At 41.7% G+C, this 15,315-nt stretch overlaps 1 protein-coding gene across 1 annotated transcript; it reads left to right on the top strand.

Moving 5' to 3' along the window:
- The first annotated feature begins 6,403 nt into the window (after positions 1–6,403).
- LOC108799440 (hemoglobin subunit alpha-5-like) lies at positions 6,404–12,054 on the top strand. The gene is made up of 3 exons (XM_018571295.1): positions 6,404–6,498; positions 10,152–10,356; positions 11,926–12,054. The coding sequence occupies exons 1-3, from the start codon at positions 6,404–6,406 to the stop codon at positions 12,052–12,054; spliced, it is 429 nt and encodes a 142-aa protein (XP_018426797.1).
- Positions 12,055–15,315: the final 3,261 nt, after the last annotated feature.

Here is a 15,315-nt window from a genome sequence, read left to right on the forward strand (position 1 = left end):
TAATTTACACCACATTACCTTGCAATTCATTGCAGGGCTTTGCACAACACACCTGCTGGGTGTGTACACACTACAAAGGTGTTTCGATTCCTCCCATAGATCATGCTGGGAGGGAACACACTACAGAGGTGTATACACGTTCGTGGTGTGTTTAAAAGGTTAGTAAATCAACCCCATGGTGTCTAAGTTGTATAATCTAATATTAAAACAGATGTTTCCAACATTGCCCTATTATACTAAAGTGTGGGAACAAGAGCTAGGTCATGTACTTACAGAGGAGGAGTGGAGGAAGATCTTTTCCCTAACTTTCAAATCAAGTATCTCTGCCCTAACACAGGAAAGAAACTTCAAAGTACTAACAAGATGGTATAGATGTCCATATAACTTATACAAGATGAACCCTAAAAATTCCAAGTTGTGTTGGAGGTGTTTTGTAGAAGATGGGATGATGATACATATCTGGTGGTCGTGTAAGATGATAAGATCTTACTGTAAATCAATCTTGGATATAGCACAAGAGCTAACGGGACTCCATGGTTTGGAGACACCTGAGGTGGCTCTGCTGTCTCTACACCATAATATTTGTATTTCTATGATATGTGAAATTTGAAAATCAATAAATAAATATTTGGGGAAAAAAAAGAAGTAGCAAATTTTACTCCAATAGCAAAATAAACATTGAAACACACACATTTACCCTTCATTTTACCTACAAATTGATATAGATGCACTGCTCTAAAGAACAATATCATTGTATTTCTCAACAATTCTCTAGTTGGAAAGCATGGATGGCCTGTAATGTTGTAGAATGGTAACCAAAGGTAATGTGGGAGATGGATAGATCCACACAGTGATTTCCCTTTACTTGAGTAGTCCTGATAATACAACATCTGACTACCTCCTTGCGGCTAAAAATCATCAGCCTTCTAACAACTATTTAAACAAGGTATCACTTTCTATATAGTTTATTGCATTGTAGCAGTACTATATGGTACATTTCGCTACACTTTGACAATTGACTATGACAATGCAGCTAGTATCCCAGGATTGCTATTTATTTTCACAAAGTGCACGTATGAGAAATGAGAGCTCTATTATTCATGACTACAGATTAATTCTGACAAGAAAGGTAGACTTGAACCATTCATTGTTACAGAACTTTCAAACCAGATTATTATTGTGGAATAGTATGAGAATGCTATTCAGAGCAGTGTCTGTATACTAGATTATCAAAATCATATTTCATATCCAGTTAGATGTCCAGACTTTATATTTTGACAACATTGTCCATTTGAAAGTTATGGTAAAAAGTAAAATGCTGTGTTTTAATGTATGAATTGCTATTAGAATAACATTTTCTAACTTTTCTAACTCTAACTGCATGGGGCCTTATGGAATATCCTTTTTGTTGTTTCTCATGTCTGTGGGTATTTTTTGTTAATAGTGAAATCCAATATGTTGAGTCCACTACAAGACATTTAAAGAAGAGAATTTCAGAGCATTTAAGAGATTCTAGCAATCCAGATGCTGCATACCTTTTAATGTGTCTATGGTTTTTTCTGTCTGTACATGAAGGGGAAACATCACAGTCTGGAAACAGAGAAAGTATTATTCAATGCTGAATGCTTGGGGGGATTTAAAGAAGAAGTGGTTAAACCATACTTTTCATATTAGAAACTCTTCACCATAAATTGAACAATTATTTACTTACCTCTTGATTTCAGAGAGTTATGATTTTCAGAGAGTTAAGATAGTACCAATACGGCCCCTTTCACATGGGCGCTGATCAGGAGGCATTCATGGAGTTCCTCCTGATTGGAGCAGTACAGATCGGATGTCTGCCGGGCCCCATGTTGGTCATGGGGAATTGGATGTAAAAAGACATGTCCATTTACATCAGATTACCCCCAATCTAGCACAATCAGGTTTAGCAAAACTGAACACTTTTTTCTTTGTTTTTCCAGACCAGGCCGGGGTCAGAGGTAACCAGGTGTAACCGGACGATGGACCGTTTAGATCCTGCTGCCCATAGACTAGCATTGGGCATCTGATCTGGTCCATCTGAAAAACTGACGGGACCGCCCGTGTGAAAGGGGCCTAAGACAGTGAAGATAATTAGTTTGCTACAATATTGCAATCCTAAAGCTGTTAGAAATTAAAATTGTTACATTTATAAGAGTTTACATACAAGTGGTGCCCAGCTTTTACATAATTTAGGTTAAGGTTTTATGAGGGTTTTAAGATTAGGAAGTGCTTCAAACTGAATAGACAATCAATCGCTATGGGGCCCTGGGCACAAGGGGGCCCCGGCCCCCTAGGTCGCTATGGCATCGCAGGCTGCTTGCTGTCACTGGTGGCTGTGAGGAGGAACGCGCCACTGTCCGGATCACTGACAACCTGTCAGTGAGCTGTGCAGTGGCGCGTTTCTCCTCACAGCCGCTGATGAGTCAGTGACAGCCAGCAGCTTGCGGTGGAGGAGACGGGGGCCCTGGCAGCGGTGGAGAAGGAGGAAGAGGCCAGGTCCCGGCGGCGGTGGAGGGGCCCGCCAACGACTGAGGAGGAAACGGGCCAGGTGGTGGCGAAGGCTGACAGTGGATCAGGCCTGATAGGTAAGAGGCGTGCAGGGGTGTGACCAGCCCACCTGAGACCCTGCAGAGCCCACCATAGAGAGTCTATGGTGGGCTCTGCAGGGTCACTCTCAGATGGGCTCTGCAAGGGGCGTAACTAGAAATCACAGGGCCCCATACAAAATTTTGCTATGGGGCTCTGTGATTTTTAGTTAAGCACATACAATCAAGACAGTGTTTTATTATGTGCTGCCAGAAGTTCTGTTACCACTGTATAAAAAGCTTGTCATTTGTTTTAAATCTTGCTTAAAAAAGGAATATGTTGTGTAAAAAGTGTTGCCATCAATAAAAGGACTCAGATTGCTGACCATTTAATTGCTCATTACTTGAAAGAAAACCTGGTACAAACTGGTACATGCCACAGTAAATGTATGCATATGTTATATAATGGTTATATTCTGGTTAAATAAGGCTGTTGGATCTAATGATCAGCTGCCCAGCTATTAGAGAGACTCAAAGCTGGCATTAAAACATGTGGCTTAGATAAGCCTGTTTAAAATAATGTTTTCTTGCCTTTATAAGGTTGAATTACTCCTAAAGCTTTTGGTAATCAATTATTGCTTCATCTTTGGCGGTTTTTAATCTCTGTGTGTACTCTGTTGTTACACTTTCTGGGAAAGGGCAAAAGGTGTCTAGAGCTGAGCGTTGCAATTTACTTTTAAAGATTCACTGCTGTGTCTGCATGTGTAGATAACCCCACATATGTGAATTGGGAGTGCCTGAAGCAGAGTGACAATACAGTATGCACCAAGATGGTAACAGATAACTAGTGTAACTGAGATAACTGGACTGTGCATGCAATGGGGTTGATTTACTAAAGAAACAGAGGATATTCATGTAGCAAAGTGAATGTTCCCTCAGCTTAGTAAATATAGGGGTCTATTCACTAAGCTGCCATAGGCAGTCGAGTGACTAACCGACCCTAAGCGAGGTGAGCTGAACGCTGTTCGGCTATTCACTTCAGGCTGGTGCGGCTGATTCCAGCCGTATATCGGCTGAAATTAGCCGTACATCGGGTGGCTTTGGCTGGCTTCGGGTTGGCCGAACATGCTCAGCATGTTCGGCTGATCCGAAGTGCAGAAGGAGTTCGACTCAGCCGATCCAACAACTGGATCGGCTAAGCCGAAGCTCCGGCAGGCTACTCACTGCTGTTCGGCTTATTCTCATAGATGCCGAACAGCAGTGAGTGAATAGCCGAATGCTGCTGAGCGGCATTCGGCTCGGCTGTTCTGCTCGGTACCTCAGAGGGACCAGGTAGAATAGAAAAAAAGTTAAAAAAGTAGTAAAAAATGAAATAGAAAACGATTGTGCGGAGCTAGCAGTGACAGTCAGTAGCAGGGTGTCGGCCGGCCAATGGCCGACCGTTTGGCGGGATTCGGCTTTCACCTCGACTGAGCCGCTCGGCCAAATTCGGGAGCTGTACGGGCTATAGTGAATAGCCCGTGCAGCAGCCCTTCGGTTCTACTGAACCGAAGGGGTCCTGGGGCCGAAGCTAGCCGTAGGATCAGCCGAAGCTACGGCTAGATCCTTCGGCAGCTTAGTGAATAGACCCCATAGTATAGCTGTGTTCACCAACTCACATGATTGGAGTGAATGCAACTTCACCTTATTGACTTAGCTGAACATTCTCTTTTTAATGTAAAAATTCTTTACTCCTTCAAGCTGAACTGGAGGCAGATGTAAACAAAATACTTTTTAGTCCCTGTTCACACCTAGGTGTTTTGTCACTCAATGCTAAGCGTGACAAAACTCTCAACACAAGAAATCCAATTTATTTCAATGGCTCCTGTTAACACCTGAGAGTTTTGTCGCAAGCTGTAAAATGGCAAAACGCTAGAAAAAGTACACAAGCTTTTTGTGACAGATTACAACATGTTTGGCTGCATAGGCTTTTATGGAAATGCGCAACATAAGCGTTTTGCACATTTTGGCGTGTTTTTGAGCATGTTTGTTTATTCACTGCAATACATTTCAATCTGCTCAATATATTCGTGTCTTCCTGTAGGCGCATCGAATACGCGCAAAAATGTGCAAAACGCGTTAAACACGCTAGACGAGAGGCTAAACATAGTACATGCTAATATGCGTAATAACGCTGATGCCTAGATGGAAATGGAGCCTAAAAGCTGAATTCCAGTCAGGAATGCCCCCCTCAACTATACCCCTAACCCCCTCTAGCAAAATACCCTAATGTTTTAAAAAGGACATTATTCTAAATGCTCCCAATGCAGTCCTAAATCCATGGTCATGTGACACATTAGGTCCCTAGTGTGCTTATGCCCATGGTGTCCATGTCGCTGCCTGGTGACTTAGACACTTCCTATTCTGTCCATTGGTGGGGGTCTTCATAGTGTCCTGAAGACTGCTGTAATGGTGCAGAGACATTACAACAAGGGGCAACAAGGTAGTGGAGCACTCAGGACTGAAGTGGAATGCAGCCTAAAATTGTAAATACATCTGGGAGATTACGCGGGAGCTTACTGACCACTAAAATAAGTACCTATGACGTTAAAATGGTGAAAACTATTTGGTGAAGAGCTTCAATACTGCATGCATTTTCACTCCTAATACATTGGGCGAAAGTATATAGAAAAGATAAACTTTTTGCCTTTGGAAATTAAACGCAGAACATTTCAGTAATGAGGCAGAAACTCTACAAAGTGAGCAGCTAAGGTTTATATTAAGTAAGTTCTCATTTGAATATTGGGGATCCAGAGAGGAGCGATGCAAACATGATGAATTGAAAAATCAAACCTAGGACTTTACAGTAACACTGTACCACCTCTAGAGAGTAACTATGATGATGATGATGATGATGATGCCAAGCATATTCAAATTAGAAGTTAGTGACCCAAAGGGGATTATGAAAAATTACAATTTGGATGAATAATATTAAGGATCCTACTGTTACTAGGCAACATATCTATTGAACAAAGCACAAAGGATAGTAAGAGAGACCATGCCAAGAAGACACAGATTTCAATGACAGAAATATAATGCTTTTGAGGTTTAAAATCAGGCTCTTTGAGCTTGCAGGTAGTTACTTTGCTGACTGATAAACATTGGGAGAGTGCAAACTATGACCATACGCATTTCCAGTATTTCCGAACTCTGGGGTCCTCAGCGTTAATCACTCTTTTATTTCTACATCAACATTTCAATAGACCTTTAAGTAATCTTATATAAGTGTCTTCTAAATATCTGATATCTCTATATCTTTAATTACCTATACTTGGTTCAAATGATTTTGTAAAGGTAGGATAAAGTGAGAAAAAGTATGCAGTTTAAATATTTGGCTCTTCAAGTGAGGTTGGAATAATCCATTTTAAATGTGTGGGCACAATTTAAATATTGCTTTTAGAAGTCTAAGAATTGGAAACTTACATTATAGTTTGTATAAATATGAGAATATAATGTATAAAACATAATAAAGGAAATACATTTAAATAGTAGATGATCCTGCAATTGTTTCTCAGATGAACAGAGTTCTCTTAACTGTCTAAGATAATGTCACAGAATGCTACATTTTGCATTGTGTCTGCTGTGGTCAGTGTATGGAGTGATAAAGAGATATGCTATTGTATCACCCACTATGGATCATTGACATCATTCTTTGTTCTGAAGATAAGAGGATGGGTGTAACTATAGAGCTAGCCAATGGAAAATGATTAGGTGATTTTTTTTCTATCTTTTCCTTCTTCTTTAACGTTAAAATCACTGGAAAGAATAGTTTATTTAGGGACTGTCTCATACATCTGAGCTAACCTGAACCAACCATGACTTTCACTACTGCTGAGAAGGCCTCTATAACCTCTATCCGGTCCAAAGTGGCTGGTCATGAGAGTGACATTGGAGCAGAGGCTTTGGAAAGGTAATAAAATATATAAATGTATTATTATTATTCCTAGAATTTGATCACATTTCTTCTTTCTGTTGCTATGGCAGCTTATCATTATTCCTTACTACTTATTGTAGTAAGGAGTAATGATAGGCCATAGATTTTCGCCTAGAAACATTGCTGTTTATTCAGTGCTAACAGAAAAAAAAACCTTTACTCAAAACGTTTAATTTTATTTTGAGTGAATATTAATTAAAATAATGTACATACTATGGGGGAATGTATCAATACTGGAGCAGAAGAATCTGGTGCAGTTGCCCAGGCCACCAATCAACTTGTCTCTTCAGTTTGTTCAGTTAACCTCCCTGGCGGTATGATTATTCAGGATTTTAGAAGCCAGACTCAGGAATACCGCCAGGGAGGTTAAAAAGATAGAAGCTAATTGGTTACCGTGCACAGCAGCTCCAGATTTTGTCTGCTCCAGTTTTGATAAATTCCCCCCAATATATTTGCAGATAATGTACTGATGTGCTGAAGTTTTTCCACTGAGCACATTCCTTCTTTTGAGTTTATTTACAAAAGGAGTAAGTGAATGTGCACTTTAAAAAGTGTATGTTGGTTAACTGAAGTGAACAAAGCTTCACTATATTCACTAAACTTAGTTTAATTTTGCAAAGTGAATATTTATTTTCTTAAGTGACCAGTCCTTATTCCTTTAGTGAATCAACCTCAGTCTGTCACAGGGGTAATGACCTTACATGTGCTGATAGTATGAAGTTGTTTAAAGCAGAACTCCAGGGAAAATTTTCTCTTAACCCTTGGAGTAGGGTTACATCCCCACTGCAAGGGTTCAGTGCTAGATTAAAAAATAAAGTTATACTGACCCGATCCTCCGAGCCAGCTTGCTATTGTACTGGTCCCTCCCGCCTCTCTCCTACTCCGCTCCAGGGAAGGTATGTCCCTCAGTGTCCTTATGTTCTATACACTTTATAGAACATGATGACTCACAAGAACTTAGACCACTGCAGCGAAGGGGACAGAGGTGGAAGGGACCAGTCTAAGAGCAAGCTAGCTCAGAGGATCAGGTGAGAATAACTTTGTTATTTTTCACCTAGACAGAAACGAGCTCTTAATACTTGCAATGCAGGGGTATCCCCACTGCAAGGGGTAAGAAAAAATTTCCTGATGCTCTGTTTAACTAAAATATTAGAGATCGTTAATTTGAATGTTCACTTAGCTTAGCCAATAAGATGAAGCTGTGTTCACTTCAATAATGAAATCATGTCTAAGAGAAATTATGTTTTGCTGTATTCCCTTGCAATTTACTAACCAAAGTAAATAAACATTTTGCAAAGTGAACTTTTATAATTGATTAATGAGTATTGATGGGCCGAACATGCCCGAGTTTGGTTCGAATTTGAACTTTAGAACATCCAAAAAGTTAAAGAGGGCTTTTATGCAAGTTATTGGCCATAAAAGGTTGTATGGGGATCCGGGTGCTGCCCTGGGGGACAGGAATCAATGAAGAAAAAAAGCTGTTTTTAAAGGAGCAGTGATTTTAACATCACTTAAAGGGTAACAATAAAAATGAGAAATTATTCTAAATATCGTGCCGGGGGGGTCCCCTTTAACCTGCCTGTAAAGTGGCTCATCTGTACAATGTATAGAACCTGCTGCAGCAAAACTGACATTTCTGAAGAAAAAAAAATGATTTTTTTTTTCTTTAAGCGTGCATTTCCCCCTCCCAAACAATACCAGACCCTTTAGGTCTGGCAAGGAATTTTAGGAGGTTTGTGGGGTTCCCCCTTAACCACTTGCCGTCCGCCCGTTGTAAAAAAAACGGACGGACGGCACTGCTGCACTGGAGACGGCAATTTTTTTCTGCAAGAGGGACCCCATGTAAAAAAAAAAAAAAAAGTGTGTGGGTTTCCCCCTTAAAGTCACTTGTACCTGTACCCCTACCCATTCACTAAAGGGTTAAATAAAAGTGTAAATAAAAAGTCGAGACTTTTGAAAAAATCCTTTATTTGGAAAAAAAAACAAGACATGTTTTCGACAAGTCTTCCATTAAAAAAACAAAAATTTATCCACCGATGTAATCTAACGTCAATCACATTGTCCAGCGTTGTCCACGACCAAGACAACTCGACAACATAAAAAATAAAACAATAAAAAAAATAGAAATAGTAATAATTAAAAAAACCCAGATGAACACCCGCCGCAGAATGGCATTTTGACAGATGCCGGTAACATATAAAAATTTGGGTGGAGCTAGCAGTGACAGCTAGCTCCGCCCAACTGTTTACAGTGGTAACAGGGTGAGCCATGCTAGGGTAGAGTCATCATGACTTTGCCCAATCATGGCTCTCACTGTTCTCTGTGCCCTGATTGGGCAAAGTCTTGCAACTGACCTGTGGTCAGGTGCAAGGCTTTAGCCAATTAGGGCTCACAAGGCACAGTGCCTTGTGTGGGGTGCGCTGCTGGTGAACAGCCAGCCGAACACCCTGACAGTTTATGTGATCCGTCCTTAGATCCCCTTTTCTCCAACTTCCATCTGAATCACACTGCAGACATTGATTAGTTATCTATAACCTGTCACTGGGAGTTCTCTGACCCGGGTGGTGCCATCCTGGCCCTATGACCAGACGGTAAAAAGAGAAGCAGCTGACAAATGAGCTTATCTTTCAATTACTCTGCTCCCTGCTCCTATCGGCATGCTTATTGAACAGTAACACACCGGATTGGCTCCTCGTGCTATTTCCTCCCGTCACACTTCAGGGCCAGGCCTGCTGAACAAGCGCTGCAAGAGGCTGATACCGGGTCACATTCAGATGGAAGTTGGAGAAAAGTGGATCTAAGGACAGAGGACGCTGAAAGTCATTCCGACTTCATGTTAATTGCATTCTGGTTGAAAAAAAGCGTATATTGGTTGTTAATATACGGCCACCCTTTTGTGGTGAGTGTATACCCATTAGGGGAACCTCTTCTGTGAAGCACGTTAAGGAGCACGGACTTCTTTTTTGAAACACATTTATTTGTTTTTGCATACAGTTGGGGGACTTGCACGGATTTGGAAATAAGTTTTTTTCCTCCTCTGTTTCATCTTATATTTTACCAAAGTTTCACTGTTATTTCATTTATTGTATAGATTCTTTTGGAATCATGTTTATGTCATGATGTAATTTAACAATTATTAATTTTCACATAGGTTTACAGAATTTATACTATAGCACAGTCATATAAATGTCTTGTTTACATTCATAATATAATATCAACACTTTTTAGTATGTTTAGATTCACAGTAAGGTTCTGAGTGCTGTATTAATTATTCCTCTGATAATTAAGGCTTCACAACCTTGATATAGCAGCTTTTAACCTTTTAATTTAACTTTTGTGAGACGTTCTATTTTCCATTAGCACAAATTTTCTACCATTATGACAACACAATGTGACAGGATAACAACAATAAGGAAGACAGTTGTAACCCCATAACAGGGAGTTATAAAATGAAAGCTGCAGATTTACAAATATTTAAAACAATTTCAGAAATTATATTAATGTGTTATACCTTGCATAAATCATTGGGTTTATATCTACTTTGAATGGCACTATTTTTTCAATATTTTAGCACACTGCCTTTTAGACCTCTAATGATGAATAATAAACATGTGGTTTTTCCAATCCAGGTTGTTTCTGAGCTTCCCTCAGACGAAAACCTACTTTAGCCATTTTGACCTAAGTCATGGCTCCAAGGATCTCCAAAACCATGGTGGAAAGGTTGTAAAAGCCATTGGAAGCGCTGCCCAACATCTGGATGATCTTGACTATGCTCTGTCCTCCCTCAGTGAGCTTCACGCCCACAAACTCAGGGTTGATCCTGGCAACTTCAGAGTATGTTGATCTTTAACCCCTTCATGACTGAGGCCCTTTTTTCCATTTTTGCACCCATGTTATATTCCACATTTTAGGCCTGAAAATGACGTAAAAATAAGGGTTAGTCAAGCCCAGTTTTTATAGTTTATAGTCTCTAATATCTCTGGTGAGAAATATGGTTTCCCCACTTGCCCCCTCTGCCCCACCACTATTATCAGTAATTCTCATCTTTCAAAATGAACTGTATTGCAATAGATATAGTATATATTGACTATTTTGTTCATATGAAGTGTACATGGATGTCTCTTAGAGAATTATTCACAAAGCTAGCCTAAGGACCTTCGGCTGGCTTCGGCCGCTTGAGCCTAAAGGGCTCCTGTTCGGCCGCTTGAGCCTAAAGGGCTTCTGTACGAGCCTAAAGGGCTCCTGTTCACTATAGCCCGTACAGCTCCCGAAGCTGGCCAAGCGGCTCAGCCGAGCCAAAGGCATATGCTTCGGCTTGACTGAGCGGAAGTGAAACCCCGAAGTGGGCCGATCGGCTGGCCATTGGCCGGCCTAAAGCCTCGCAACTGACAGCTGGGTGGAACCAGCCGTGATCTCACGGCTGGCTCTGCCCAGTTGCAATGACAGATCAGCAGTTGCAATGACAGACCACGGAGGTGCCGAGCATGTGCTCGGCGGCATTCGGCTATTCACTCATTACCGGTCGGCCCTTATGAGAATAGGCCGAACAGCAGCGAGTAGCCTGCCGGGGGTTCGGCTCAGCCAATCCACATGTTGGATCGGCTGAGTCAAACTCCTTCTGCATTTCGGCTCAGCTGAACATGCTGAGCATGTTCAGCCGAACCAAGGCCAGCCGAAGCAAGCCGATGTGCAGCTGATTTCAGCCGTTGTACAGATGAAATCAGCCGTACAAGCCTGAAGTGAATAGCCGAACAGTGTTCGGCTCACTTCACTTTGGGTCGGCTGTTCACTCGGCTGCTTTCAGCAGCTTTGTGAATAACCCTCTTAATCTACACATAACTTCCCCTTAATAACTCTTAATTAATCTTAAACAGCCCTAATTTACTCCGTTCTCCCTTCTCTTGTTAGCTATTATTATTCTGCTGTTTTTATTTTATTATTTTATATCAAAAATAGGGTAAAAGTGTTTTTTTTCATTCTGATTCATTTTGTTTATTATTCTTTCAGTGTCACATACAAAAGTCTAAAGTTTAAATAAAAAACACTTGTTTTTGCAAATAACTTTGCAATGCTACTTATTTTAACACTTGTCAAATTAGAAAAAAAATTGTTTATAGATTGCATAGAAATAAAAGTTTAGACAAGACAAAATGCCAAACGAAAGCCTATTGTCCCCAGAAATAATGCATGCATTTAATAGTTATCTTACGTTATGACAAAGTTATTGCTGAATAAACACACCCATAGCAGGCATGTATAAATTGTTTAAGTCCATATAGGGTATACAGGCACAAGAGTTAAAGTTTTTAAAATAACATGCACAAATATATACATAAAAGGTAGTTTTGTTAATAGCTATTGAATTTTCAGTGATTTTACATGACTGTTTTGTTTCCATTGCAGTTGCTGTCCCATGCTATTCAGGTGACTCTGGCTATCCATTTCCCTATCCAATTCACTGCTGATGCCCAAGCTGCCTGGGACAAGTTTCTATCTGCTGTGTCTTCCATCCTGGTGTCCAAATACAGATAAACCTAATTTCTCGTTCTGAAAAGTTCCGCTGAAATTATTTAGTCAATGTAAAAACTATAAATAAACTAAGTCTGTAATTGTCAGTATGTTTTGCTGTTGGTTGAGATGCTTATCTACAGACCCCACTGCCATGCTCATGCACTGCACAGGTAATTTGGGGTATGGTAAAAATAAATGGCACCACAATGCAATGCAGTATGTGTGTTGCGGTAAAACACAGTATAACTGCATAGGGTACATGTACACGGCTGATTTTTGCTAAAGAAATGAGGGCCCATGATTGCCCAACATATAATGCCCAGAGATTAGAACAGATCATTTACCACAAATGGCCATTTTTTTTTCCTTTAACAAAATGTCATATGCCAAAAAAATACAAAATGCCCACACCAAATCCATGCCTGACCCTTATTTCTGATTAGGGTCTGATATACATATTAACAACTTGAGTACCAACCTGTATCACCCCTGCATTACCAGGCCATTTTTCAGTTTCCAGTGCTGTGATGGAGGAGGTGGTTAACGGGTTAATATACAGTGGGGAATGGAGATAAAGGGGCTAATGTGTATATGTGCAGGATAAGGGAGGTAAAGGAGTTAATATGCAGATCACATATATACAGGCTGGAGATCAATAACATAGCAGCATTTGCAGCCTTAGGCCTAATCCGCATGGGCAATAAAACTGCAGCGTTGATGTGTAGTTTTACTGCACCCACAGCTGCCTGCTGCAATGGTAGCAATGTAGCTGCACAGTGCTGGATACATTGCTTCAGCTGCAATGGTTTGTATCGTGTCGTAGAAAAAATATATACTGCATGTCACTTTTGATAGGCAGTGCTGCTTGCCGAACGCTACATTTGGAATGAATGGGACTGCTCTGCAACCACGGTGTTTCAATAGAAAATCCCATTGGGATTTTAAAAAAACTGCATTAAGGCCCCATTCACACTTGGTGATTCGCAAATCGTGCGTTTGTTGCGCGATTTGCATTTTGCGCGATATCGCACGATTTGTCACGCAAAAGCTTGCATTGAAAAGCATTGAATCGCGGCAAAATCCGCTCCAAAAGGGGTCCTGCTGTAGCGACGCACGACCCGCGACAGCAGGACCCTTAGCCCCATTGCCATGCATTGGAGAGCAATATCGCGCGGTAAATAGCCGCGATATCCCGGGAATTACCGCGCAATAAATTGCTCAGTGTGAACGGGGCCTAAGTAAGCACCAGTACCGCCTCCAGAACACCAGGCACCCGCTGATCCACCGCCCTCTGAAAAGCAATCTACAGTGGTGAGTGCAGCCTTTCTGAATGAGGCCCTTCTGTGTTTAGGAACTAATGGATGACTCATTCATTCATTAGATTCTGTTCCCTCTCCTTTCTTTATTGTAAGAGGTAGGGGAGGGTTTACAGATGTAAATCCCACACTATTTACATCTGTGAGTGCTGTGATTGGTCTTTCTATGACCAATCACAACAATTAGAGTGTACAGAGAAGGGCTCAGTTTACTGCCATTAATGGGCGCACTGGCCACTTGACATTTTTTCTGCTGTGGCATTTAAAAATTGCATAATAGAAATAAGCATTGATCACTTCACCGTCCACACACATACAGCATTAGGGAAGTGACTAAAGGGGTGGTTCCCCCTAAATATCCACACCAGACCCTAATCTTTGATTTGCCCCTTCCTTCCCCATGTTTCCAGGGACAAGGCTGCTTCCTCTCATCCAGTCCCGAAGAGGATGTGGGGGTTTTCAAGGGCGGCTTTTCGGAACTTTTAAGAAAAGGTGGAGTCAGGACCCCAGATATCCACCCCCTCTCCTATATAAATGAATAAGGGGTACATAGTATACGCAGCTTAGTGTACATTCTGAAAAACAATTGTCAACAGTCAGGTAAGTTTGTTTCTGCAATGAAGCTCCTGTCTGCTTGCTTGTAGTTTTTATTGTTTTTATGTTCGTTTTGCTTTATATGTCCCATCATGCACGTCCTATCAGCTACCCAAACGATGGCATGTGACATGACATGAACACCATCAACTGTGCATGCATTAGAAGGACGGGACTGAGGAAATGCGCACCAGCAGAAAGACCCACCCAGGGCACTGCCCTCCACATTCTAATAAGCAGAGGGCAAGAGGCCCATAGGGAAGTGTCCCAGCAAGGAACACTGTCTAAAGACGCCCGCTCAGATCTAGAGAGCTCCCAGCCGGCCGTTTTTTAACTACGGCCGGCCGGGAGGCAGTTAATTAACATTGGGGGGAGGGAAAATATTTTTGACTTTAATGTTACTTTAATGTCTAAAACGCTGGCAACAAAAGTGAGTACACCCCTCAGTGAAAATTTCCAAATTGGGCCCAAAGTGTCAATATTTTGTGTGGCCTTCATTATTTTCCAGCACTGCCTTAACCCTCTTGGGCATGGAGTTCACCAGAGCTTCACAGGTTGCCACTGGAGACATCTTCCATGACGACATCACGGAGCTGGTGGATGTGACCTTGCGCCCTCAGCTTCTTTAGCAAGGCAGTGGTCATCTTGGAGGTGTGTTTGGGGTCGTTATCATGTTGGAAAACTGCCCTTCTGCCCAGTCTCCGTAGGGAGGGGAACATGCTCTGCTTCAGTATGCCACAGTATATGTTGGCATTCATGGGTCCCTCAATGAACTGTAGCTCCCCAGTGTAGCTCCTCTACCGGCAGCACTCATGCAGCCCCAGACCATGACACTCCCACCACCATGCTTGACCGTAGGCAAGACACACTTGTCTTTGTACTCCTCACCTGGTTGCCGCCACGCACACTTGACACCATCTGAACCAAACAAGTTAATCTTGGTCTCATCAGACCACAGGACCTGGTTCCAGTAATCCATGTCCTTAGTCTGCTTGTCTTCAGCAAACTGTTTGCGGGATTCCTTGTGCAACATCTTTAGAAGAGGCTTCCTTCTGGGACGACAGCAATGCAGACCAATTTGATGCAGTGTGCGGTGTATGGTCTGGGCACTGATAGGCTGACCCCCCACCCCTTCAACCTCTGCAGCAATGCTGGTGCGACATATACTTCTATTTCCCAAAGACAACCTCTGGATATGACGCTGAGTATGTGCACTCAACTTCTTTGGTCGACTGTGGCAAGGCCTGTTCTGAGTGGAACCTGTCCTGTTTAACCGCTGTAGGGTCTTGGCCAGTTTTAGGGTCTTGGCAATCTTCTTATAGCCTACGCCATCTTTATGTAGAGCAACAATTCTTTTTTTCATATCCTCAGA

Source organism: Nanorana parkeri, unplaced genomic scaffold, assembly GCF_000935625.1.
Source record: "Nanorana parkeri isolate BGI_ZX_2015 unplaced genomic scaffold, ASM93562v1 scaffold1727, whole genome shotgun sequence".
Taxonomy (NCBI): domain Eukaryota; kingdom Metazoa; phylum Chordata; class Amphibia; order Anura; family Dicroglossidae; genus Nanorana; species Nanorana parkeri.